The sequence below is a fragment of the Drosophila erecta genome, unplaced genomic scaffold (genome assembly GCF_003286155.1).
Source record: "Drosophila erecta strain 14021-0224.00,06,07 unplaced genomic scaffold, DereRS2 tig00000393-arrow-arrow-pilon, whole genome shotgun sequence".
Classification (NCBI taxonomy): domain Eukaryota; kingdom Metazoa; phylum Arthropoda; class Insecta; order Diptera; family Drosophilidae; genus Drosophila; species Drosophila erecta.
Window position 1 is genome coordinate 95,997 of NW_020825238.1, and position 26,655 is coordinate 122,651.

The 26,655-nt window shown below is 38.4% G+C and overlaps 1 protein-coding gene across 3 annotated transcripts; it reads right to left on the reverse strand.

Annotated features, from left to right (window-relative positions):
- Positions 1-612: 612 nt before the first annotated feature.
- Positions 613-12,312, reverse strand: LOC6548622 (guanine nucleotide-binding protein subunit alpha homolog). Of its 3 annotated transcripts, none has more exons than XM_026983581.1 (7): positions 12,192-12,312; positions 11,527-11,836; positions 2,535-2,673; positions 2,271-2,476; positions 2,087-2,218; positions 1,895-2,034; positions 613-1,846 (listed from the first exon to the last, which is right to left on the reverse strand). In XM_026983581.1, the coding sequence occupies exons 2-7, from the start codon at positions 11,794-11,796 to the stop codon at positions 1,486-1,488; spliced, it is 1,248 nt and encodes a 415-aa protein (XP_026839382.1). In that variant the 5' UTR covers positions 11,797-11,836; positions 12,192-12,312; the 3' UTR covers positions 613-1,485. The 3 variants fall into 3 exon arrangements, with proteins under 3 accessions (XP_026839382.1, XP_026839381.1, XP_001973862.1); XM_026983580.1 differs by having other exon boundaries at positions 12,207-12,311; XM_001973826.3 differs by having other exon boundaries at positions 11,527-12,299.
- Between the last annotated feature and the right edge of the window lie 14,343 nt (positions 12,313-26,655).

The window sequence follows — 26,655 nt, forward strand, 5'->3', positions numbered from 1 at the left end:
GGTGTTCCAGCGGGCTTTTTAACCAGAAGAAAAAATATTATTTCCTACATCGATCTGTTTTGCAAATTTATATATGAACCAGAGATATTATTTTTATATGCGCACATAAAATAATGGCTTAAAAAGCGTTAGCTGAGACTCAGTGGATTATAACTTATCGGCTAAAAAAATTGATTTTGCTGAACATACCTATCGACGTCTCCGAACACTACAACACCAACGATCTCTGACATGAAATAAGCAAACAATGGAATAAATAAAGAAGGGACGACGAAAAATTAACGTTCAGGTTCTTATAGATTAAATACTTGGAGGGTGACCTATTCCTGAGAAGCATCAAGGACGTGCGAAATCGTGAGTATGAGCTGTATTTTTTGAACTATGGTAGTACGAAGAGGACAATTCGGTACTTGCGGTTCCGACCCGGGTCAACTCACAATTATCGAGGGAGGAATTGGTATACAAGAAATAAGAAGTTTACTGTGAATGCACTATTGTCCGTATAATATTTAAATTTCCGTTTTAATATTTATATGCAAAGAAGTAACAATTTTATTAAATACCAAGTTAGTGAACAACCAATTCTATCTTTACAAAGTTAACAACAATTGGAGCTCTGTACAAAAATCGGTTTTGGATACGAAGTAACGTCATAACAAGATAAAATATACCTAGTTTTATTAAAATGTAATATTTAAATTTCGTATTTTCTGCTTAAAAATCTTGCTCTTTTTTAGATATGCATTCCATGGTTAATGGCGTTTAAAATCAGCGTTTAAATCAGGTGCACAGGATAATAAAAACATAAATCAAATATGAACACAATCCTGCTGTACCATTACTACCATAGTACATGATTACTACCATGGACAGACATATTAAATTTCAATATGATTTCTTAATTTGTTGATATATTTTTTTTAGGGGTGGAAACAGTTTTTGAATTTTTTAACCCGAATCAGAGCAATAAAAACGTCAATAAAAGTTCATGTTACTTTTTACACCCATTTAAAAATATTTCTGTTACTTTGAAAATCTGACGTACATCTCAAAAAAAGATACACGTAAAATACCTAATGATCAAATTTTTTGATTGCTAACATCCGTTCAATATATCGATAATATTAATATAAATCAACATATGTTACCATATTAAATGCATATGTTAAAAAGTTGTTATTAATATTATTATATCACAAATATCACGATAACTAAGTTTGCCGATGGGTTTGAATAAGTCTATATGCACATAAAATGCTGTAGTCTTGGTTTTTCATCATTTTATACATAGTTACCGAAGGATGTCACTGTAGCTAAATTTCACGTGTCTAAGGTATTGGAAACCATAAACAGGTTCACTTCCCATTGAATTGCGAATAGCTCCATCAAGGGTCAGTCTCAGGATTGCAAAATTCTTTTTATGGGTCGTTTAAAATAACTACAAAATCCAAAATATCTTAAATTTGTTTGTAAGAATGGTGGTTACTACTGAAGCATAAGAGCATTAAGGTTACGCTGCAGTATTGTGTCCTTTACAGAGTTAAAGACAACATTAATATTACGTGTATCTATGGCTGTGGTAAAGTGATGGTAGATCCTACTTATGCTGCTACTGCGACGAACACTCATAAACATTTGTAGTATGAAGTTCTGAACATCTAAAACTGAGTGTGGATTTCCGTTGAAGTGCGGATAGTACCAGCGAATGTCAGTCTCAGGATTACGAACTTTTTGTTCAAGTAAGTCTGTTTTGTTCAGAAATAAAATAATTGATATTCCTTTAAATGTAGCGTTGTTGACAATTGTATCAAATATATTCTTTGACTCTTCAAGGCGATTGGTTTTTCTGCAACGATAATTGTTAATTATCAATCGTTAATTTATAATTGTTTACCTGTCTTCCGCAAGAACTTGATCGAACTCCGAACTAGATACGAGAAATATAATAGACGTTACGGAGCTATCAAAACATCTAGTCCATTTTTGACGTTGAGTTCGCTGTCCACCAACATCGACGAACACAAATGGAATGTTCTGAAAATATCTGAGTCTTTAAAGGTATTATGTTTTTATTTAATTCACACACCTGAACTTTCACACAAAACTCATAAACCCCTTTAGTTGCCTTCCGGCAATGTAATATGTCTTTATGCGTTGGCACATAATCTGGTGTAGCTAGCCGTTCGATCTCGTCTAGGAAATAGCTAACAGAATCGCTCTAAAAATATAATTGTAAAAATGTAAACCATCTGCGATGCAATTAAGCTTACAATTTGAAATTCGCGTCTTCTTTCAAAAGCTCTTCTAATGCCGCGATCTTGCCACAGTCGGCTTATTTGTGGTGCATACTCCATAAACTTGGGTAAGTCTAGAGAATTACATTCCATTAATTTGGCATCATAAGCATCCTGTTCTCTGCCGTCACTTCCCCACGCAATGTTTAGCTTTTCGCGAGCGTCCAATAAAACTTGCATACCTTAAAGGTAAGTTTTATAAGACAAAATCTCCTTTGGTATATATAATTAACTACGTACCTCTTATAACGTTTTGGTATATGACACTTTGGTATTCCAGCAGCAGTTCATAGTCAAAGTGAACCCCATGAATGATTCGCATTTGTTTAAGAAAAGTTGACTTTCCAGATTCCCCAGCACCTAAAAGCAGCAGTTTGACCTAGAACCGAATATTGCCATGTCAGTATACCGATTTTTATGTTGTATGGGAGCGTTGATAATATAACATCATTTAGCAAGGCTTGCAACTTAAAAATATTAAAACTAATTAAATTTTTAATAATACCCTGATGAAATTAAAAATTCTAGGCTATATAATTTCTTAATTGAATGTGTTGTTTTAGGTACTTCTTATAATATAGTTGTTTAATATAAAATTGTATATGGAATCTTTTGGCAGCTTACTTGATTTTTATTTTGAAATTATTTAAAATTCGAAATATAATATCTAAGTTGTCAATATCTAACCCTTTCATTAATCTTCGACTATCTCTCATTGCGAGCGGAGGTCTCTTATCTTCCAACAGCGGTTATCGAACGGTCTCTGTTCTTATCTGATCCACGTGGTCCTTAATATTCATACCACTGCTTCTACAGTTTTTACATTCATTTTTCAAAAACACTGCGCAAAAAATACACAAAGTAATAAAAATGCAGAAGCCCCAACATAGCCCCTGGTCCTCCTACCCTGTGCGACAGCCAGTATGCATCGCATGCCATCCGCGTCCCATCAAAAAAAGGAAGACAACCCCAAAAACTGGACATTGCATTCCCTGACCTTTCACTTACCTCAGTCGACAATCCTAAGTATATCATTATAACCTCCACCAACGGAAATTTACTAATGCTAGTGAAAACCCAAACCGATGCCGATAAGTTCATAACCTCCATGCTTCATAAAGCTCCATGAGGACCTTAATTTTGTAAAAGGCACTGTTTACGCCCCGTATCTCTGCGACATCCCCGAAAAAGAAATTGTCAATGAACTTAAATAACTAAAAGTGACGGGGACGTGTACAAATTTATGAAGTCCAAACCGAGTGGAGTTATCCTATCCCGCTCTCATTCCCTACGCCTTCCCCTTCCACCATTTCCCTGTCCCCTATCCATACTAGCCCTTATCAAACTAACCAAACTGCCTTACCTGACCTAAACAAATATAAATTCGGGTTATATTTCGACTTGGACTATTACTAAAAATTTATGCTGAATAAGAAACAAACAGCCCAACAACATCTTCTATTCAATATAAATCAATATCGCATACAATTAATTTAAATACCCAAGAACCGAACAACCCAATTCTCTACCCACTTATGTCCAGTACACTAGTTAAAAGAAATAAGAAGGGTTATTTTAATAATTACCAAGAGCTTCAACTCTTGATTAACGATACGAGCACGGGTATTATTTGTCTGTCGGAAGCTCATCTAAATGCTAACCTATCTAATATAGCTTCCCCTAAGCAATTTACTTCCATAATTGTATCTCTAATACCAATGTCATGCAAGGTGTCAGCATTCTCGTCCGTAAAGATATTTCACACAGACCCATAACAATAAAAGGCAGTACATGCTTTTTAGGTATTGAAATCCTAATACTACCCAATGTCTGTATTTTTAATACATACATACCTCCCCCTCAGTTTTTAGCAGCCAACTACCTTATCTTACTACCAAGCCAATCGTATATGTTGTTCTCAATTGGGATCTGTACCGGAATAAATGTTAAGTTAGCTTTAATTTTCCTGAAACCAACTATTTAACTATTTCCAACCAATTTGTTCGCCGCCAAAAAAATAAAAGGTATTAAAGCGGCAGTTATTGTAGCAATCCCGCAAGCCAAGCCATCTCTACGTTTACGAAACGTTGCTTGGTGGAGCCAAACACTCCAAGATCTTAGGCAACAAAAGCAATCCCTTTGGCATGCATACAAACAAACTCGGAGCACCGCTCCCTGATCGCCTACAGAAAATCCAATGCTCTATTCAAGTACATATCAAAAATAGGAATCCTTTAAAAAATTTACAATGAATATAAGTCCCCTAGCATCTACTACTAGCGTCGGACTACTCTAAGGACACTTACTCCCACCAATACAAGACCCGTAAAGAAGAAATTCTGTCTCAGGAATACAATCCTACTAAACTGTCCGCTGCAGCTGTAGATTTCGACTCTAATTTCGTTCTTGGTGAGCTTGAATTGCCCTCAGTATGCGAAAGCTATACTGAGTAAGCTGAACTATCCTATACGAAAGCAAACATAAACTCATAACCTCCCACCAAACAGGCTTTAAACAACAGCATAGCACTCTTGATTCCGTTTTGCATCTCCACTATCATGTATCTGATGCACTTTCCACCGAAAATCATGCTACCATACTGGCAAATGATTTTGAAATGGCATTCGATAGCATAGGGGTGCATACAGTATTGAATCAACTTTCCTGGTGGGTGGTAGGTCTCAAGACCTTCAACTTGGCGAACGCTTAAATGATCAACCGTTCAATCTGAGTAAGAGTAAACAACACTCTATCTAAATTCAATACTCTCCACAATGGCATCCCCCAAGGATCGCCCCTCTCTGTGGTGTTGTTCATGATTGCCTTAATAACAATATTCTAAGGTATAAACAAATTAAACTTTCAATATATGCAGGCGATGCCATAATTTTTAGCAAGTGTATAAATACTACTACACTAAATAATAAGTTCAAAGAAATGCTTAACGAAATACAAATTTGGGGGAGCTGTAAATAAATGTAAAATTATTCTTTTTTGTAAAAAACCACGCTGTACATACCCTTCTTTATCTTACAATAACGTAGATATAGAACGCGTTTCTTTCCTTAAAATTCTCGGCCTGATATTCTAAAAGCGACACGCATTTAAACAACATTGTAATGAACTTCGGATACATCTCAACGTTATAAAATTCTAAACATCTTAGCGCTCACTCATCCACCCCACAACACTTATACCAGAGACAAGAGCTTTGAAGCTGTCCAAAATTCGCCTGATCTATCACCGTGTGATTTTTTTTATTTTCAAAACTGAAAACCAAGATGAAGGGAGCATTTTATGATGATATCCAAGCCATTCAAGCAGTCGTAACCGAGGTACTGAAGAACATTTCTATAAATGACATAAAAAAATCTATGCATGCGTTGATCGTTCCAAACGTTGTGTTGAGTCAAATGGAACCTATCAATAATAACTTTCAAATATAATATAATGTGTAATTTATTTTATATCCAAAAAGTTCGGTTATTTCTGGGATACACCGTGTACATAGCTCAAAGAAGCTGGGTTCGGAAAAATGGAATTTTTGAAATTTGAAAGGTGGAATCGTTTGCCCATGTTTGCCCACCAATTAGTTTTTTTTGCCCACGTCCAGTTTTGAAGATATGAAATTTCGAAAATCATAAAGTTGACTTTTTGAACTTTTTTTTTTAAATCGCAATAACTTTGTTTGCCCACCCTTTAGAATTTTGAAAAAACTTTTAGTTTAGAAAATATAAGGCCTTAAAGAATTATAAATTTTCCATACCTCAAAACTAATTATTTTCAATCAAAATCGTTTGCCCACCCTTTAAAAATTGTTTTTTTCGTTTGCCCACCATTACGCATATTGTTATTCTAATGTCTTCAATTTCAATTTTCAGCTCAACTAAATAGGTTTGACATCTTAAACTATTAAAAAAAAAGTAATATTAAATAATAATTAAAATAAAAATATTTTCGTTTGCCACCTGGCGCCACAACTTACGGAAAGTGCAAACATGGGCAAACGATAGACAAACGATTGCACCTTTCAAATTTCAAAAATACCATTTTTCCGAACCCAGCTTCTTTGAGCTCGTGTACATTGGTTTTGCCACTGTTTTGGTGGCGGCAATAAAAGTAGAATTTCCTTGTTTGTGTAAGTAAAAACAGTAAGCAAAAAAGTGAGTATGTGTTAAAAATTGATGCCGTGACTATTATTTTTTTAACGAAGTTATTTTATTATTCGTTAGTAATATTCATCATATAGCCGAGCAAAATTAGGAAAATTCTAGTTTCCTTTATTTTGCACTACTTAGCACAATTACTAATCGTATTATTGTGCTTTACTAAACCAGAAAATCTTTTTTTTTTATTATAAATGCGGATATATTATTAATATTTGGAAAAATAGTAGCAAACTAGTTGCTCTATGTATTTGTCAACTTTAAGCAAACGGATTAAGACGAAATAAAAGAAGAAAGAAAACATTTTAAAAATATCAAATTAGAAGATAACAAAAACATTCAACTAAATAAAATTTGCATTTTAATTAGCGGAAATTTTGTCATTTACATGATAATATAAGTGTTCATTTTTTTTTACCTCCATACTAGTTATCTGTACTAATAAGTATAGTTTAAAAATATGCAACCTGTTTATTGCAGAATTGAATTCTTAAGGCAGGACCAGCGCACACCTAAGAATAACTCAATTCCACGTCGCAAACTGAATACTCTAATGACAAATTTTCTGGTACATATAACGTAATTTATGAAATTAATAAGGTATTAATATTAATAGGTATTCACCTATTCATTTTACTTTGATGTATTTAAATAATTATCATGTTAAGGCAATGCAAAATTAAAGTTTTTACATTACAAATAATAAAGATTGAAAGTCCATAAACTAAAGAAGTGGGGCATATTTTGTCAAATTTACAATACATGAGCATACGTGTGGACACATGCAGTGATCGACTGTGTACAAGAGGAATCTAGGGTGCTCTCTCTCTGGCTTTTGAACAGAAATTCGAGGGAGCCTGGATCCAGCTCTAGAGCCAGCACAAAAAAATCGTGTGCCAAAAAATCGTATGGCATTACGCATATTGTTATTCTAATGTCTTAAATTTTACATTGCCGTTCAACTGAATTTTTGGCTCAACTAAATAGGTTTGACATCTTAAACTATTAAAAAAAAGTAATATTAAATAATAATTTTAAACAGTTCATTTTAAATAATAAAGGTCGTTGCTAGGGCGTAGTTTTATATTTCTATATATTATTTCAAATATACGGCATGGTAAGGATTCATAATATTTTTTAATTTCACTTAGTGAAATTGTTGACTAGGCTTTTTTTTATTGCTTCAACTAGAGTTCCAGGGTCACTAAATTGTCTTCGTAAACTCTTCTTGAAAAGAGTCCGCAAATGTTTTCGATAATGTTGTTGTCAGGGAAGTAAGGCTGCCACTCGAGCATTTTGACATTCTGATCCTTTATCTACTGTTTTACAACCCGATCGTTATGGATGGGAGAGTTGTTATGTTGAAATATGACCATATATCTCAGAAATCCGGGGAAAGCCTTTTACAGTACAGTGTTCTGCGCATTCGCGTTAATCTAGAAGGTGACAAACTGGAGCTCGCATCTTCCATAAAACGATTCGGCTCCCCACACCATAACTCCACCAGCATAACTGTAATGTAGACTTAAGAAAAGTTATTTCTTTCTCATCTTGTGGAAATAGTAATTTTAATCATCTGGTCCATCAAGGCTGAACTTCTTTTCGTCGGAGAGGACCACTGTCTTCCACTCCGTGTTCCACGTCTTGTGTTCTCGGTTAAATAGTTAATTAAGGGGTGTTTTTTATACCCGTTACTCGTAGAGTAAAAGTATATATATTCTTGATCAGGATCAATAGCCGAGGCGAACTTGCCATGGCCGTCTGTCCGTATGAACGTTAAGCTCTTCAAACTTATTCAGTTGAGAGGCACTGTAACTGTTATAAAGACAAAACAACATTTGTCAACATTTTTGTATCCTAAAATCATTTCTTGTATTAAACAGATCGTTGTAGGTAACATTTGAAAAAACGAGTTTAGCTAAACAAAAGATAAAGTTTAGCTAAACACAGCTAAACGCAGCTAGTAGGAAGCTACGCCGATAACTTCTTAAACCGTGACGCCATAGACTTGCGATTTCTTTGATTCCTAAAGGTTGTTCTTTTTAAAATATCTAATTTAAAATAAAGCGCTCTTTAGCTCAACCATTTCTCGGATCATGGACTTGCGTTGCGAACTGTCTTCTTACAACTTCAGTTTCTGACTGACTCGAATTTCACAAGTATGCTAGCACAATACATAGAGGCATGCATCTTCTTGACGCCACTTAGTACGCACATGATTGCAATTATTGCTTTATCCATTCTGTTTCACACTATATTTGTCACGCTCTAATTTTCGGACCGAGATTACGCAGAACATTAATGTTCAACATTAATAAGGAGACTATATTATGCTTAATCTGAAAGGAGTCCTTGTTCTTGTAATTATTAAGTTAGATTAAACGTAAATTTTTTTTTTTTTGTCAATTGTTAATTGTTAAAACTACTGTCAGAGGATATTTCTTTAACAGTTCCGCTGGCAACTCAACACTGTGTAGAAGTCCAATGCTCTTTTCTAGTTGGAATCCACCAACCCATCTATGACGCCTCTTTCAGCACCTTCGTTCGCATTGGAATCCACCAATGTATTTCTAGCGTCTCTTTCAACATCGCCACTTTCATCATACATATCTCGTTCTCTGGAAATCTCTTATTCCGACATACAGACCCATGCGTGTACTTATTGGTTCGTTTATTTGCTAAGGATTTCAAAAACTAATTGATCTCCTTCTAGTACCTGTCACCAAAACTTGACCCTTATTCTTTTGATCCAACTTTGACAACTCTTTCTTTTTCATGTAAAGCATTCCTTGTCATATTTTCATCTACTTTATTTTTTTTTACTATAGGTAACATTAAAAGGTCTTTCTTTTTTTACAATCTAAAGGGCCGAAATTTGGTTATGCGATTAATGGTACAATTAATAGCTTTTTGTATTTCGCCTAAAGCGTCTGCCAAGATCTCTGACAACTTTCAACAGGTTCTTAGCATGCGTAAGAAACTCATAACGCGTTTTACATGCCCACGTGCAGGCGCGACGTGCGCCTGTTGCCATTGAGTGTAATTCAAATTTTTGCATAGAACAAAAATCGCTAAAATTCGATTCAGTGAAAAATCTACCCTTATCTGCAGGAACAAAAAAATAATATCGATATACATATATCGTATGTCATATGTCTACCTTGGGTATGGGGTGAAGCTCAATTGGGAACTTTCTAGACGGAGGCTTGGTCAGTTTGCAAGTTACACGTTTCCCCAATTAATAACAACAAACCCTTGTTTTCCAGTCAACTTTAGATGAGCGTACCCAAAAGTTTACAGAGCAAAAGAGCTCTAAATAAATAAATTGTATACTTCGAAACATATAATAAATATATAAATAAAACATATTTGGAAATTCACTGCACGTCACTCGTAGAGTAAAAGGGTATACAGGACTTGATAAAGTGTGGAATAGTTAAGTTGAACCCTGTCCTAACCTATAAAATCGTTACCTTAATCTATCTGTCAATCTGTACGTGTGAACACTGGGATTTCGGGAACTTTAAAGCCCACACATTTGAAAATTGTTGTATTTTTTTTTTAGTTTATTATTTGTCTTATCAATTTCTTTCGGAATAACTACAAAAATGCTATACACGATCCTTCTAAGTCCCACAAAGAGACCAAAAAGTGCTACGCACATACTTTTAAAAAATATTTAGATTTTTTTTATTTTATTATTTTTCTTACCAATTTCTATCGATATTCCTAAGAATTGTTGAAATTTTTTGTTCGCTCTTCCACTATCTGAGTAACGGGTATCTGTTATAATCAATTTTGATTAATAGTGAATTATTTTTCTTCGTATGTACATTTTTTCGATTAGACGCACATATAGGAACAGTTAAGGAAGAGGAAAAAATATACAAATATATAAAAAAAATATAAAAATATATAAAAAAAAATAAAAACAAATTTTGTGTTAAAAAAGTTAGTAATGATTGCTTTAAGAGCGCCAGACAGTCAGAATTAGAGATGAGAAAAAAATATAGTATAGTCAGAACATAATACTTTGTAATTTAAAACAATGATTTAATTTCTATTGAATCTACTTGGAACAGAGAAATTTTGTTGACTGACAAATAGAGCAAAATATTTCGTAAAATTTTTTTAACCCTAATAGCTTGTAGATCATGATTTCAAGGTTTTCGGCTAGAAATCAATATTTCCGCTTATTAAAACACAAAACTGTTGTTTCAGATAATATTTCGTCCAAGGTTAATAAAGGTGAAGTTGGTGAAATTTGAATGTGGTAATTCAATGTAATTCAGTGTAAGTAATTCAATGATCCGTACATATCTTAACCCTTATTGAATTCTAAGTTAAGTGCCCAAAAAGGAGTTAATTTAGATCGCATTCTGTTACTAAAAATCTATTACGCATGAACATGTTATTAAAAAAAACAAATATTCAAATGCTTATAAAAAGCAAAACTTTGTTTTGCAATCCAAGTTTATTTTAAAATATTGCCACGCCCACTCTAACGTCCGTAAGCGCTCATAACGGGTATGTCCGTCTGGCAAAAGAGTTTTAGTTACCGCAAAACAATGCGTGTCAAAAATATTAAAATTTCTTAAAGTTATTAAAAGTTATCTTAAAAAAGATTGAATAGTAATAAGCAAGCAGTGTCACGATGTCGTGTGCAATCTTTAAGCCAGTATTTTTGTTTAGCCATTTTATTTGTTTCTGCTGCATTATTTGGTGTTTGCAAAGAACCTTTTATTTTGCACCTCATTAACTGAGTATAGACTTCTTTTGCTTTTATGTAGAATAAGTTGCTAAATACGGTCCGATCCGCTGATTAAAATACATGTAACCATTCTAGAATTTCTAGCCAAAAAATTGTAAGTTCACTTTTGTCAGTGACTTTTTGAGACAGTTGCTTAAAACTTTGTATTGAAATTACATTCAAAACGCATTAAACTTGTTCAAACATATACGTACATATACCTAATTTTGCCGAATATCTCTCCTTCACTGCCTTAACTTTTAAATAAAACACCCACGGGAAGGATATAGAAACCTATATCTTAAGATCACCTCACCTGACGCCGAAATGCGTGTTTTTCTTTTTCCAGGAACTTATCAATCTCTTTGGACTTGTAACGCTGTTCCAGCTCCTCAGGTGTACTACGCAGCCTTACTAGATAAGTGATAATGTTTCCGCAACATCGAAAGCAAGCAAAGCGAGAGGTCTGAAGCCGACTGCCTTGAAGTCGCAGTCGCTCTGCTCCATTCGATATTAGACCGTCTGTAGACGTGGTCGCTGTTTCTGGCCCAGTTACCGCTCCCACCCGCGTGCGATGCTCTTCCATAAGATGAGTCAGAGTACCACTCAGCGTGTCACTATCTGTGCTGTTTTCGATGCCGTTCGTGATGACATTGTTTGGAATGGAAATTCGTCCATGAGTTAATTTGGTTATTGTAATGTCAGACATCGCTGGCAAGCCAACGCCTGATGCTCGCACTTTCTATGTACACACACGAACAACAATGCGTCGTACACTCGCCACACTAACAGCAGATGCTCATTGTACAGCTTTTTTTATAGCAAATTTATAAGCACTTTTTAAATTGAGCATATTGAAATCGTAGGTCTTTATTACTTTAAAAGGCGATGTTGCCATCTCAAAGAAAATGCCACAAAAATTAGCATTATTTTTCTACATGGCAACACAAATTCCGAATGTTAACGTTATTAGGTTATTACAATCTCAACCATTACACATTAGCGTTCCTTTGTGAATACGATTTTAAATACTTTTGCTGCAAGCAACAGCGGTGATATTAAATATATTCCTGTATATCGAATATATACATTTCGTCTCAACTGTGTTATATCCTGTCCTCACCGAGCACTTGCCGGTAGTGGTAGTGGTAGTGGATTTCAATAATATCATTTAATTCTTTTATAAATTAATATTACTCCAATCAGTAAAATTGGATCCAAATAAATATATTAAATCGGGTTTTCTAGGAATGCAATTTATACAGCCGTTGTTATACACCTAACTTAAATAAAATCCGAATGTTCTAAAGGTGTTACCACACAAGTATACATGGAAAGGAAATCTGAATTTAATTTTTTATTTTTCGCCTTTCTTAATTTATATAAAAACAATGTAACATTTTTGAGCTTAAAACAAATTTGTTTAACTAATAAAATGCTGGTAGGAAATTTAATTACATTTTAAACTTTATTTACTTATTGCCCTGCGAGAGACCATAGTCACGCAAACCACCAAGTACAATGGCAGAATTGGACAAGATTTGTATTCAGACAGTGAGCAGCCTGAATAAGATGAATATTAAAATAAGTGGCTTAAACAGAAACGCTTACCTTATATTATCGATACAGTTTTGTTGATTGCTTAAAATCGAATATTTTTTATTTTTATATCAGGTAGATGCGTATAAATTATAATGAAGACAGCTTGGATTTGGAGAAGCCTTAATAATATCATGGACAATGAAGTTGATTTTGCTTACAATGAGGATGACATTTTGCAGCATTTGGTTTTGTATTTAATTATGCTAGTGATTGTTAAAAACATTTTTTTTTTCTTCAAAATTTTACTACATCCCATTTATTTCTAATAAAAAATGTTACATATTTCATCATGTTTTTTGTATTGTTCCAATTTAAAAATGGTAGTATGATACGACTAATAAATGCCTAAAACAATAGACAAATTTAAGAACACAGCCAATCCCCACACTATTTAAAACTTTCACGAACAAACCTTCCATGTAATTGTATTAACATTAAATTGTTTGTTATATTTACATTTCTAAAAAAATAAAAGCAAAAATTGTCCGAATTTACATATACATTTTGACAACGCCTTCTCTAACGTTCACAAACATATAAATCCTAGTGGAGACATTGCGGACATTACATCTTATCAAAAAATATTGATTTATTTAACAACTAGATAACACGAACAAATATCCGATTAACTATAACTATATATCCGATTGCTATAAAAGCTCTTAATAATTAAAGATCTTAAAATGTAAGCAATAAATTGTACTTCCGTGTTGTGGAATGGAGATCTGAAGACATTTTATACAAGAATCATAATAAATAAGCATACTTTGTTGATTTCTTGATTAAGTAGGTAGAGGCTTCTTTTTCTGATTTCGCTAGCTACTAAATAGTTTTAGTTTATTTGAATATTTTTTCATCAACAATTATTTTCTCATTTTCTCTGTATTTTTATCAAAATGTGTATTTTATTTTTGTCATCGGATGTGGGATTTCATCAAATTCTTCGTTTGTACCTGTTTTGATTTTCAATGGATTTTGGATGGAATATCCAATGTATCCGATGTAATCCGTCATATGTAAATTCATTCAAATCATTATTTTGGATATTATTTTCGGATAAATTGCCTTTTTTTTTGTTCCAATTTATCTCTATCGTTGGGCCTAGGGTTTCAAATAAGTATTTATAAGACGATCCAATATTAAGCACCCCAAATCTTTCTCTATAGTCTTTTCATAAAGTACTGTATCTGAATAATTTTAACCTTTCTTTTGCTTTCTTTAATAAGTTTTCGAATGCTATTTCGGCTTATATTAAATTAAATTATTAGCTTCATATAAAAAATGCTGATGCGCCCAAACTGAGTTCAGCGCTCCCACGCTAAGAACGGTCAGCAGCGGCAATCGGTCACCCAGTAGCCGGGGCACCGAACTGCGCTGCATAAATGCTGAGTCGGCTTGCCGCCCATGAGCTTATGGCGTGATGCAGTGGAGCTAGGGTAAATTCATATTTTCCATATTCTTTTTGTTTAGTTCTAAGCGAGACCTCTACTAATAAAGAGCTAATTACTCCGGCAACAGCAGTTAAATATCTTCTATCATTTTGAAAGCTGACTGTGTCTCTAGGCCAGCAGTTAAGAAGGGTAGGTCTCCTTCCAACATAATCTTCCTAATCTAACATAGGAACTACAGGCCAAAGTATAGTGACTGCAGTGGGGGACCTTCCCCTAATCCACTACTTATGAATTAATTGGCACCCAACTATAATTACGAACCTAGAGTATCTTAACAGGGTATTTAAGAAGAGAAACCATGTAAGTTTTATTAGTGAATTCAATTCGGCAGCCTTCAAGAATTGGCTTAGTTATCCCATTGCATACTTTTACAAAGAGTAAATTCTACAGCATACCCCAAGTTACTGTGAGCTATTGCTGCCCAAAGGAGCCGTTAACCAGGCTATAGCTCAGCAGGAAACTATTGCAACTAAATGCAATCATTTCAGACCCAACTAGATCAGGTTAGGCAACAAATGCAGAACTTACGTGTGGAAGTATTGAGAATTGAATTTAAGCCACACGTTAAATGTGACTTAAAACTCGACATAGTAAAGTCCATTCCCGAGTCTGAGGGGGATCAAGACGATGCGTGGCGTGGCGGCAGTCAGCCATGGACGCCTATGAAATGTTCAGGTCGTTCAATGAGAGCGAGGTGCACTACCAGGCTGTCACAATAATCAGGAATAAAATCAGGGGGTAGCGAGAGCGCTACTGGTGTCCCATAACACAGTACTAAATTTCGATGCCATCATTGCTCGACTAGACTGCACATACGCGGACAAAACGTCGCTGCGTGTCCTTAGGCAGGGTCTTGAAACGGTTAGGCAAGGCGAGCTTACCTTGATGCAATACTATGACGAGGTAGAAAAGCAACTAACACTAGTGACGAACAAAATCGTTATTACACATGAACCGGATAGCGCCGCTCTATTCAATAATGAGGTTAGAAATGATGCCCTCCACGCGTTCATTTCGGTGCTCAGGAAACCCTTGAGAGCCATAGTGTTGCCAGCTTAACCCAAAGATTTACCCTCAGCCTTGGCTTTGACTAGGGAATCCGAGGCGAGCATGGAGCGCACCGCCTTCGGGCAGCGAAAGAACCAAACCCGTTCGCAGGAAGGTCAAGGTAAAAGTAGCAGGGCCGAGGATGGCCATGGAAGAATCCCCCATTACTATAAAAATCAAAATGTGTTCCCGCAAGCGATGGCCCTAACCAGTCACCAGAACCCATGGAGTTAGGCTCCACTGTAACACAACACAGGTAAGCCACCGCCTTCGGAAGCGGTCAGTCTGCCAATGCTAGGGGCGAGAATATTCGAGGGCAGAAAAAACATGGATCTACACGCGCGACGGATCAAAGACGTCAAAGAGTGCAGAATACCATGCAACGCGTCGACGACGAAAGTGGCAGTGAATATGATAGAGCGGCAGCAGCGGCTGTCGCCGAAGTAGACGAAGAATCCGACGGTTGTGACCAAATAAATTTTTTAGGGAACGCTCCCGACTGCCGTTCATTGAACGCCAGTTACATGGGAGAAAATTAAATATCTTAATAGATCCAGGGGCGGCGAAAAACTACATCAAGCCCGTAAAGGAGCTACAAAATGTAGTGCCGGTCAAATCCCCTTTCACGGTTAGTTCCATCCACGGTGCTAACAGAGTTGAACAGAAATGTTTAATGAACGTTTTCGGGAAAACAGCGGATTTTTTCCTTTTGGACACTTAAACGCTTTTTGATAGCAAAGCTAGACACAGAGGAAGGCACAATCAACTATGGTTCTGTGGTTGAAGAGCTGCAGCATCATAAGTGTGACGACGTAAATTTCACTAACGTGAATGACATTACGGTACCGGAATCTGTAAAAACCGAGTTTAGAAACATGATCGGAAACAGATCTAAGGCATTTTCAGCCTCTAACGAGGCACTGCCGTTTAACACTTCCGTTGTTGCCACAATTCGCACTAGCGATGATAAGCCGGTATATTCCAAATTATACCCGCACCCCATGGGTGTATCTGAGTTTGTTAAGCGAGAAATCGCAGACTTACTGCAGAAAGGCATTATTAGATCCTCAAGGTCACCGTACAACGATCCAACATGGATTGTAGACAAAAAAGGCCATGATGAACTGGGGAACAAAAATAAGCGTTTGGTTATAGACTTTAGGAAACTTAACGAAAAAACCATCGCTGATAAGTACCCAATGCCAAACATCCCCATGATACTGGCAAACTTAGGAAAAGCCAAATACTTCACAACGTTAGATTTGAAATCCGGCTACCACCAGATATAATATACTTGGCCGAACACGACCGTGAAAATACCTCCTTTTCGGTGAACGGCGGAAAGTGTGAATTTTGTCGATTACCGTTCGGGTTGAAGAATGCGGAAAGCATCTTCCAAAGAGCGATCGACGACGTCTTACGGGAGCAGATTGGCAAATCGTGCTATGTAACGTAAATACGTCATTCTTTTTTCTGAAAATGAAAACGACCATGTTAGGCACATAGATTGGGTTTTAAAAAGCCTGTGTGATGCCAACTTTGCGGCGATCGCGAGGCCTTTGACAGGCTTGATGAAAGGAAAAAACGGCTCTGTCAGCAAGCACATGTCCAAGAAGACTCCTATCGGGTTCGGTGATTTGCAGAGAGATGCATTCGAGAGGCTGAGAAATGTCTTGGCTTCTGAGGATGTAATTCCCAGATAACCTGATTTCAGGAATCCATTCGATTTAACGACGGATTCTTCCGCGAACGGTATCGGTGGGGTTATATCACAAGATAAAAGATCACTATGATCTCTAGGACCCTCAAAGAGAGTGAGTCACACTACGCCACAAATGAAAGAGAATTGTTGGCCATAGTGTGGGCCTTAGGCAAGTTACAACACTACCTATACGGCACTCGCGATATTAAAATGTATACGGACCATCAACCGTTGACATTCGCGGTGTCCGATCGGAATCCAAATCCGAAAATTAAAAGGATGTATATTAATGATCATAACGCAAAATCCACTACAAACCGGGTAAAGACAACCATGTGGCTGACGCTCTTTCCAGGCAGAACGTTAATGCCTTACAAAGTGAGCCTCCGTCAGACGCTGCGACTGTTCACAGCAAACTGTCACTGACCTACACGGTCGAAGCGACAGACCAACCAGTAAAATGCTTCAGAAATCAAATTGTTATAGAAGAATCACGTTTCCGACTAAAGCGAAGCTTGGTATTGTTTCATAGTAAAACTCGCCACTTAATCAATTTCGCCGACAAAGGCACCATTTTGGAAATGCTAAAGGAGGTCGTGAACCCCGATGTCGTAAATGCGATACACTGCGACCTACCCACCCTGGCAAGTTTTCAACACGACTTAATCGCTAAGAATATTGTAATAGACGTTACCAATCGAAATGAGCAGTTGGAAATTATCACGACAGAACACAATCGTGCCCACATGGCGGCTCAGGAGAATACCAAGCAAGTCCTCCGCGATTATTATTTCCCCAAAATGAGCAGCCTAGCAAAGGAATTGGTTGCAAATTGCAAAATATGCACCAAGGCCAAATATGACAGGCACCCTAAGAAACAGGAGCTCGGGGAAACACCCATTCCTAGCTATACCGGCGAAATTTTGCACATTGATATCTTCTCAACCGATAAGAAGCAATTCTTAACATCCATTGACAAATTCTCAAAGTTTGCAATAGTGCAACCAGTGCTGTCCAGAACAATAGTGGACGTCACAGGGTCCCTGCTTCAACTCGTAAATTTGTTCCCCAAAATCCAAACAATATATTGCGACAATTGTTTCTTCAATTCGGAAACTATCACCTCGTTACTTAAAAACAGCTACCACATTGACATTGTGAACGCGGCCCCGCTGCATAGCGTCAAACGGTCAAGTGGAACGATTCTACAGCACCTAAACAGAAATCGCCAGGTGGCTTAAACTAGACAAAAAAATCAGCGATATGACAGAGTTAATCTTGAGGGCAACGATAGAATATAATAAGACCCTGCATTCTGTCACTCAGGAGAAGCAGGTCGAGATCCTCCACTCGGGTTCCGATAATCGCTGCCTAGGCATTAGAGACAAGTTGATAAAGGACCATAAGAACAACATCGAAAGGTGCAACCCAGCTAGGCAAAACCGTGTTTTTGAGGTAGGAGACGAGGTTTTTGTCAAAAACAATAAAAGGCTAGGAAACAAGCTAACACCATTGTGCACAGAACAAACAGTGCAGGCAGACCTGGGAACGTCTGTTCTTATTAAGGGGAGGTTCGTCCATAAGGACAACCTAAAAAAGATTCCCCCACTTCCAATTAGCTGTAAGGCATATTTCTTAATAGTAAGCCAGATTTAAGTTAATACACCGTGGTCTCACTCTACGTTTGAATTGCAGGTTCGTCCTCACAACACTCATCGCCCTAGCGGTGACAAATGCTCGGATTACCGACTTTTCTCACGCCAACTACATTCCCGTCATAGATGGAGATTTGAACGATCATACTCATACATACTCATACTTTGAGGGGGGAGTAGTTAAGAACTGAAAGAGCGACCAATATAAAAGCAGCTACATAGTTCACGGTTATAATGCCCTAGCAACTAAGTAGCTTTATATGAAAAATGCTGATGCGCTCCACGCTAAGAACGGTCAGGAGCGGCAATCGGACACCCAGTAGCCGGGGCACCGAACTGCGCTGCATAATTGCTGAGTCGGCTTGCCGACCATGAGCTTATGGCGTGATGCATTGGAGCTAGGATAAATTCATATTTTCCATATTCTTTGTATTTAGTCTTAAGCGAGACCTCTACTAATAAAGAGCTAATTACTCCGGCAACAGCAGTTAAATATCTTCTATCATTTTGAAAGCTGACTGTGTCTCTAGGCCAGCAGTTAAGAAGAGTAGTCCCCCTTCCAACATAATCTTCCTAATCTAACATAGGAACTACAGCCAGCCGGCTAGACGCTCTTAGTGATCTCCAACTAGAGCGAGGAACGACCACCCGCTACCTGTGGACTACGCTCATCGGCCAACCGGCCGACTGCAGCGGGGGACCGTCCTCTAATCCACTACTTATAAATTAATTTACATATAGTCGAGTGGAACGTTTGATGCACTCTTTATCAAGCTCAGCATTAATATGACGATTTTGTTCTTCATGTGAGGTTTTAGCTGATCGAGGACCTTCAAGAAAATGGTAGAATTCTTAACGAACTTGATGAACTGTATTTTGAAGAAATTGAAAATAATTCAGAGGGCATTTCTATGTAATTATGGCTATCAGCAGCCAGACTGTTTGCTTTTCAGGCACAAATTACTGAGATTCAGTACAGACTGTTTCCGGTTCAATGCTTGTCGGATAAATTTAATGCTCATATTAGCGTTCTAAATGAAATAGACACATCGGAAGAAATCGCATCGGAAGGATGCATTATTGTCTATGTACTTATTCAAAAGATACTGCGTCATTTAATTCTAACGTGGTAAGCTATACGTAACGCCTCTGGACACAATTCATTATTGTCAGAGTTTCAAGAACGGGAACACAGCAAATTGCTCGCAAGAAATAAAAAGACTCAATTATTTAAGCGTGGTCATCAATTGAGATAGTGCAACCCTGGCAATTACCATACATACGCATCTAAGCACCACACTCTCCATCACCTGGGATACTTGGCCTCACCTTTATCTCAAGAAAAATCATAGCTTAGAGAAACGCTTGCCTCTGACTCCCATCATGCCGTTGAATCCTGTGCATCCTGTCTGATAATCTTCTCGCACAGGAAAATGTTGTGTTCCTAGCCACTGTACCTTACATAACATCCCGATATACAAATCAGCTTCAACAAAATCATCCGCTTGTGTTACCGAAGTAGGCGGTTCTAGGCTTGAGGCAGATGGTTCGTCAGCAAATAGTTCAATACTTAATCGATATTACTGCTGTTATTGCCTCCAATATTTTCCGCCTCCAGCCTCATCATTGACAGTTGCAGCTGGAACATCTTAATCTCGCTGACCCAGATTTTCATCATCCTCAACGCATATATTTATTGATTGAAGCCGGTTTCTTCTACCATCGGCTGTGCGTCGGTCAAGTCAAGCCCCTAATTCAAAAGACCCTTTTGGGCTGGGTTTTTTTTTGGGAACTTGCAGTCCTTCGAATGGAACCCATTTAGTATAATCTGATGCGGCTGTTCTACCCAATAAGAAATTTCATTGCTAATTGGTCACCCAGTACTGTAACTTCGTCAAAGAGTGTTGCTTTTAAAATTCCCGTACACTGAAGAAATATTACATAGCTCACTTGCTTCGCTTTAACCATTCTTTGATCAAGTTGGACGAGTAGATGGTCGGCTGAAAAACTCTTTGTTACTATGGCTCATATAACTCACACTTGTCTCAGCATTGTTAGATCCCAATTTTGGTGTCAGGTGTTTTCGCACAAAACATCGCTTAGTTGCGTAAATAATAACTGCTCTAACGAAGGATCGTCTCGATGGATCTCATGCGTTTAAAGTCACTGGCATCGACTTCTGTGGAACATTTTTCTACAAGCCCAAGGCGTGCAGCAAGGCTACTGGAAAATGCTGCGTTTTCAATTGCTTTGCAACCAAGGTGATACATTTGGAGCTGAGGAACTTGCTTCCTTGTTCGTTGAAGAGATGAAGTCGCCAGATTTTCGGTACTAAGAACAGCAGTAGGATCGACGAAACGAGCAGTAAATAGAATGCTGTTAAGGCCATGCTTGCAACGGGGGAAGTATGTCGGGTCTCGCAGCCCCAGCAGTTCCTATATCTAAGTATGAAAACTTGGAAAACTTACGCTCTATTGTTCGTCCTTACGCAGGGAAACTGCGGGAGCATCTAAGATAGCCTATCTTGTACTCGATCCTGCACTTTTGCAACCAACTGAAATAAAATATATTCATTTGAAATCCCTACATTTAAATGTCCGTCTGTCCAAAGATTTTAGAATAACAAGATACGTAGCGCCATACGATATTTTTGTGCTGGCTGTAGAGCTGGCCAGAGGTAGAGCGCTCTAGAGACAGCAGCTCTTTTGTACGCATACTGCGAAGGTCGACCACTGTATGGGTGCACACGTATGCTTAAGTTTATGGATTTTCAATCTATGTTATTTTTGATCGATTGTCCCCATGTAAAAAAAACAAGACAGAATGGTATAGTTGAGTTCCCCCACTATCAAATACCCGTTACTCAGCTAGTGGAAGTTTTAACGAGAAATTTCATAATACCGGTAAAAATTGTGAAAAAAAATTTAAAATTTTTCCAAAAGTGTGTGTTCGACAGTTTTTGCCGTGGAGTGGGTGTGGCCAAAAGATTTTTGGCAAATCGATAGAAATTTACAAGACAAAAGAAAAAAAAAATTAAAAAATTTTACGTTTTTCAAAAGTGTGGGAGAGACAGTACTGGGCGGATTACGCTGCGCCTATGTCTCTATGCCTAATCTCAACTCTCTAGCTTATAGTTTATAGTTTCTGAGATCTCGACGTTCATATGGACGGACTGACAGATATGGTCAGATCGACTCCGCTTTTTATCTTGATCAAGAATATAATTACTATATATGATCGAAACGAATCGAAAAGGGAATAAATCAGAAGGTATCCGGAAATTACCTGGTGTCATACACCGACAAATTTAAAATGAACGGCATTCTTTACATCACCAATATCGGAATATAAAAAAATATAGCCGCAGTTTCAGCCATTGCCCAATAAACGTTCTGAGGCATTTAGAGCGCCTTAGCCTATCATCAGTTCAGGGGATGAGCGTTAAAAATCTTTAACATAATATATAATCCATCTCCAATCCTGACTGTCATCGGGCAATACTTGGATCTTTTGCATTGTCTCTTCCACAGTCCCAATAATCATCATCATTATTATTCTCATTTGACGCTTCAAAGCCAAACATCAACAACCATCTAAGGTCATGGAATCCGGGGACTTAAGACAGAGAGGGGTTAACACTCGCAAGTGGGAAATGCCACCCGAAACCGGTATGCGGCACCGTCAACAGTAAAATCGACGGTACCGGGCCGACCGAGTAACGCATTCCGTTTCAGCAAAACCGATGTGTAACGGTCAGCATAGTACGGAACGGGCATGTGAGCGCCAAGTATTGGTCGGAGACTGAAGCTCAACTTGCAAAAGACGGCACGAGGCGCTGAGTAAGCGCTCTGCCAGGTCCGCGGGATATATAAGTAAGCTCTATAAGGAAGATCGTAAGATAAACAAGAGCAGTTGGCTCAATGAATAATCCTTTATAATAACAACATAATTAGTTTAATTTCTGTAAGAAAATTTATTATAGAGAAATGCATTAGGTGCTCAAATGAAAGTAGTGATTCTCATTACATTAAAATAATTAATTATATGTTAAAAAAATTGATCTTTTAAACATACATAAAATGTTTACCTATTAAGCATTGCAAGTAGACTGTGATAGCTGATAGACATAACAAGCAAGCTAAACTCAGCTTTCTATCTCATAAATGAAAAAATGAGTGACATGTTAAAAGCAGAGAAGCAGACGCGATTTTTATTGAGTGCCTTAGAAACTGGAACTCAATAAAAATGGTAAGTAAATTATTTTCGAATTTAATTCATTAATTATTACAGGTAATGGGTTCATTTCATAAGCAACAACGAATACAAATGGATAATTTAAGGCAAATTGGTTTAATATGATGATTTAGCAATGATTTCCTAGGACATGCCAATGTTAAGATCATCGAAAGTATTCATACAAATTGAGCGGTGATTAAAGGCTCGAAAACTAAGTTGCGGTTCACTGATATAAAGGACAATAATTTTTGTGTCGGATATTTAACTAATAAACCTTGTTTATTGTCCATTTAAAAGTTGTTTTAAATTATTATCGCGATATTTATTTTTTTAATTCGTTTATTTAACTAATACTAATATTACTTTGGCAATAATAGGCGAGAAAATCCAGAATTTTATGTCCTCGCGAAGTAATGCTTCACGGACATACTGTATCGGACATACTGTACTCCTGTTCCCTACTGGCTCTCTCAGCTCTCTTGAGCTCGGTTGTCACCGCCACGGCAAAGCAGTCGGCCGCTTGCCATTCCACCTCCCGCACAAGCAAACTTTTCGGTCGTGCTCTGAGGTTTCGCACCGTCTGCTTCCGCGCCATTGACATTCACCCGACTCCTCATGGCCGAAACGTTTTAGATAGTTGCGGAAGCAGCCGTATCCGCTGATTAGCTGCGTCAGATGGAATGTCATTTCGGCGTGCTTCCGTTCTATCCACGGTTTGAGGATGGGTATATCTGCGTCCAGCGGCCCTTTAATTCATAGCACCACCTATGTTACCAAGTCTTCAGGGTGCACTGCCTTGCTTCAGCCCGTACTGTCCTCTTCGAACTGGAGAAGAGGCCTCTACCGTGGCTTAGGTTTAGTGGCGGTATTCCTTCGATCACCAGTGGCTCCTTGTTGGACACCGTCGTGAAGGTGCTACAGTCTGTGTGTAGCGATCAGACCTTGAGCGTAGCTGTCTACTTCGAGTGATTTTGCCCACAACGGGGAGGCGTTCAGCATAGTCGCACGGGTAACGCTCGTCAGTGGTCGTCTGCTTACCTGTTTAGGGCCTCTAGTGTTCAGCATTATGACGGCTAGTGACCAGTTGACTCCTTCTGCTTTCGTGCTAGCGTAGGCTAGGTGCTCTCGGAACAAATGCCTGTTGTCTATCATGAGTCCAAGGTACTTTATCGCTCGCGAGGAGGACGCCGAGGTACTACTTATTTCGACTGTAGCCGTTTTCACTACATTCTTGGAGCTTATCAGGACAGCCTCCGTCTTTTCGGGTTCCAGATTAAGCCCCATAGACCTAAGCCACTGCTCGATGGTCCTGACGTTGCGGTTACAGGTTTCCCCTGCCTGGCCCAGTTGCTTATCAACAATCAGCAGTGCCCGTCGTCAAGCCTACAATCTTGCTCCTACCCACCAGCGGGAGATGAAGTATCACGTCGCACATGACGTTCCACAGAAGCGGGCCAAGAACCGATCCTTGTGGGACTCCACAAGTGACCTGGTGCCTGAAGACTCCTTCAGTCGACTCGCAGATTAGGACCCGTTCCGAGAAGTAGCTGCGCACTATGCGAACAAAGTAGGCTGGTACCATGAAGCCGATTCGTGCGTCCAGGATCCGGTCCCATCGCGCTTTGTTGACGGCGTCCTTGATGTCCAAGGTGACCATAAGGCAGTACTTTTTCCATCTGGTGCCTTCGAATGTCTGAGCCGCTACTTCGACTTTTCTGTTGACAGCGTCCACCGTGGACCCCGCTTTCTTAAATCCGAACTGGGACCGTGAGAGGTCTCCAGCGTCTGAGATGGCCCTTTCTAGCCGAACGCACACCAGTTTTTCCAAGAGCTTGCTAGTTCTGTCGGTGAGGCATATCGGCCGGAACAATGAAGGTTCCTCGGGTGGCTTCCCTGGCACTTGGGGAACGCCTTCGCAAAAAAGGCTGGCTGAAGGGAGAGTTCTAGTCGAAGCGCCCTGTTGGGAATGCTGTCGGGCCCGGGGGCCTTTCCGTCCATCAGTATCTTCGCCAACTCCAGTATCTCCTCGCTGCTGACCGTGGCGTCTGCCCCGTCGTATCCATCTGCGGCAGTGTCGGCGGGGCGTAACCTGTCCATTCTTGGAAACAGATGCTCCTTTACATGCTCGGACGCTTCCCTGGGTCCAGGGCCTTGGAAGTCCTCTTGTATGTATTATTGACCACCAAGAATTCAGATTTAACTGAATCATGCGCATCATAGTGATGCCTTTGGTGCTCCTTTGCCCGCCAATGGGCACTTCCGGGTGCCCGATTGGTGGTTGATCGCTCGGCTTCCTCTGTTTGCGCACGGGAAGCACTTAGCCTCGTTAGGGCACTCTGCGGCCTTGTGTCCGGCAGTCCCTCATTTGAAGCAGCATCTGAATTTACTTTATTTGATTTTGAGATCGAAAATACTCAAATCAAGACCGTTGAGAACGATTTTTTTCTTTGGGATTAAGTATATCTTACTCGTGATTAGAATAAAGCGCTCATCGTTGTACATAAGTATTCTTTAATAATTTATTTTGCTAATATTTCTGTCACTTCTTTATATGTCGGCTCCTTGAAACCTATGGTCAAGCATGTCGGGGATCGCGTCATGCTCGGGCCTGTACCATGCTTGGAACCTCTGATGAGGGCAACCTCGTTTTTTTGGCCGGAATAGTGGATGCCGAAATTTTCCTCCATATTTTAACCTAAAACCTGATCCAAATTGTAAAAGAACTGGGCATACGCGCTCGTTTTCGGTAATACCAGGATAGCGAGCCCAAACACTCAGCAGCAATTGTGAAGAATCGGGTCGTCTGGAACTGCCCTTACGTAGTCATTACGATAGCACAGTCCTCAAACTTCAATGTAATGAAAAATTTTTGCGAAAAATTGTACATAGCATAGACATAAGGAAAGAAAGCTTTCCAAAAAAAAAAAAACGACTTAAAGAGAGTGATGAATGGTAAAAAATTTCAGTGAAAAGAAGTAGAAAAGAAGATAGAATACTATAGTCGAGTTCCCCGACTATCAGATACCCATTACTCAGCTCTGGAATATCGATAGAAAAAGCCAAAAATTATTTTAAAATATTTTAAAAGTGTGGGCGTGACAGTTTTGGGCGGTTTGTGAGCGTTAGAGTGGGCGTGGAAACATCATTCAACAAACTTACGCTACGGCAATGTCTATGGAATTTGCATGCCTAATCTCAACTCTATAGATTATATACTTTCTGAGATCTTGACGTTCATACGGACGGACAGACAGATATGGCCAGATCGAATCCGCATTTGATCCTGATCAAGAATATAATTACTTTATATGGTCGAAACGCATCCACCAAATTTATCTCGCGGAGCGTGATCGGGATGAGATAGACGGTCAACAATGGGAAGTATGAATTTTTCAGGCTTCCCTTTGGTTTCCAAAAACGGTAGGTTTCCAGCGAGCCATAAATTATGTTCTAAGAGAACACATCGTTAAACTTTCTATGTCTACTTTGACGACGTAATCATTTTCTCTCTCAAAATAAAATGGTAAAAATGTTATGCGATGCAGGCATGAGATTGTGTCGATAAATCTGAGTTTTTTGAAGAACTTGCACTTTTAGTGTCCCGAAGGGGAATTAAAAATTCACCTAAAAAGGTCAAGGCTATAAAAGAATTTCAATTGTTTACGTATACATCGCTACACAATCACTGCTGATGTGGTTAAGATGTTCCGTCAAGGTAGCGTGTCAGCCGGAGGTCGCAGATTCCAATACAT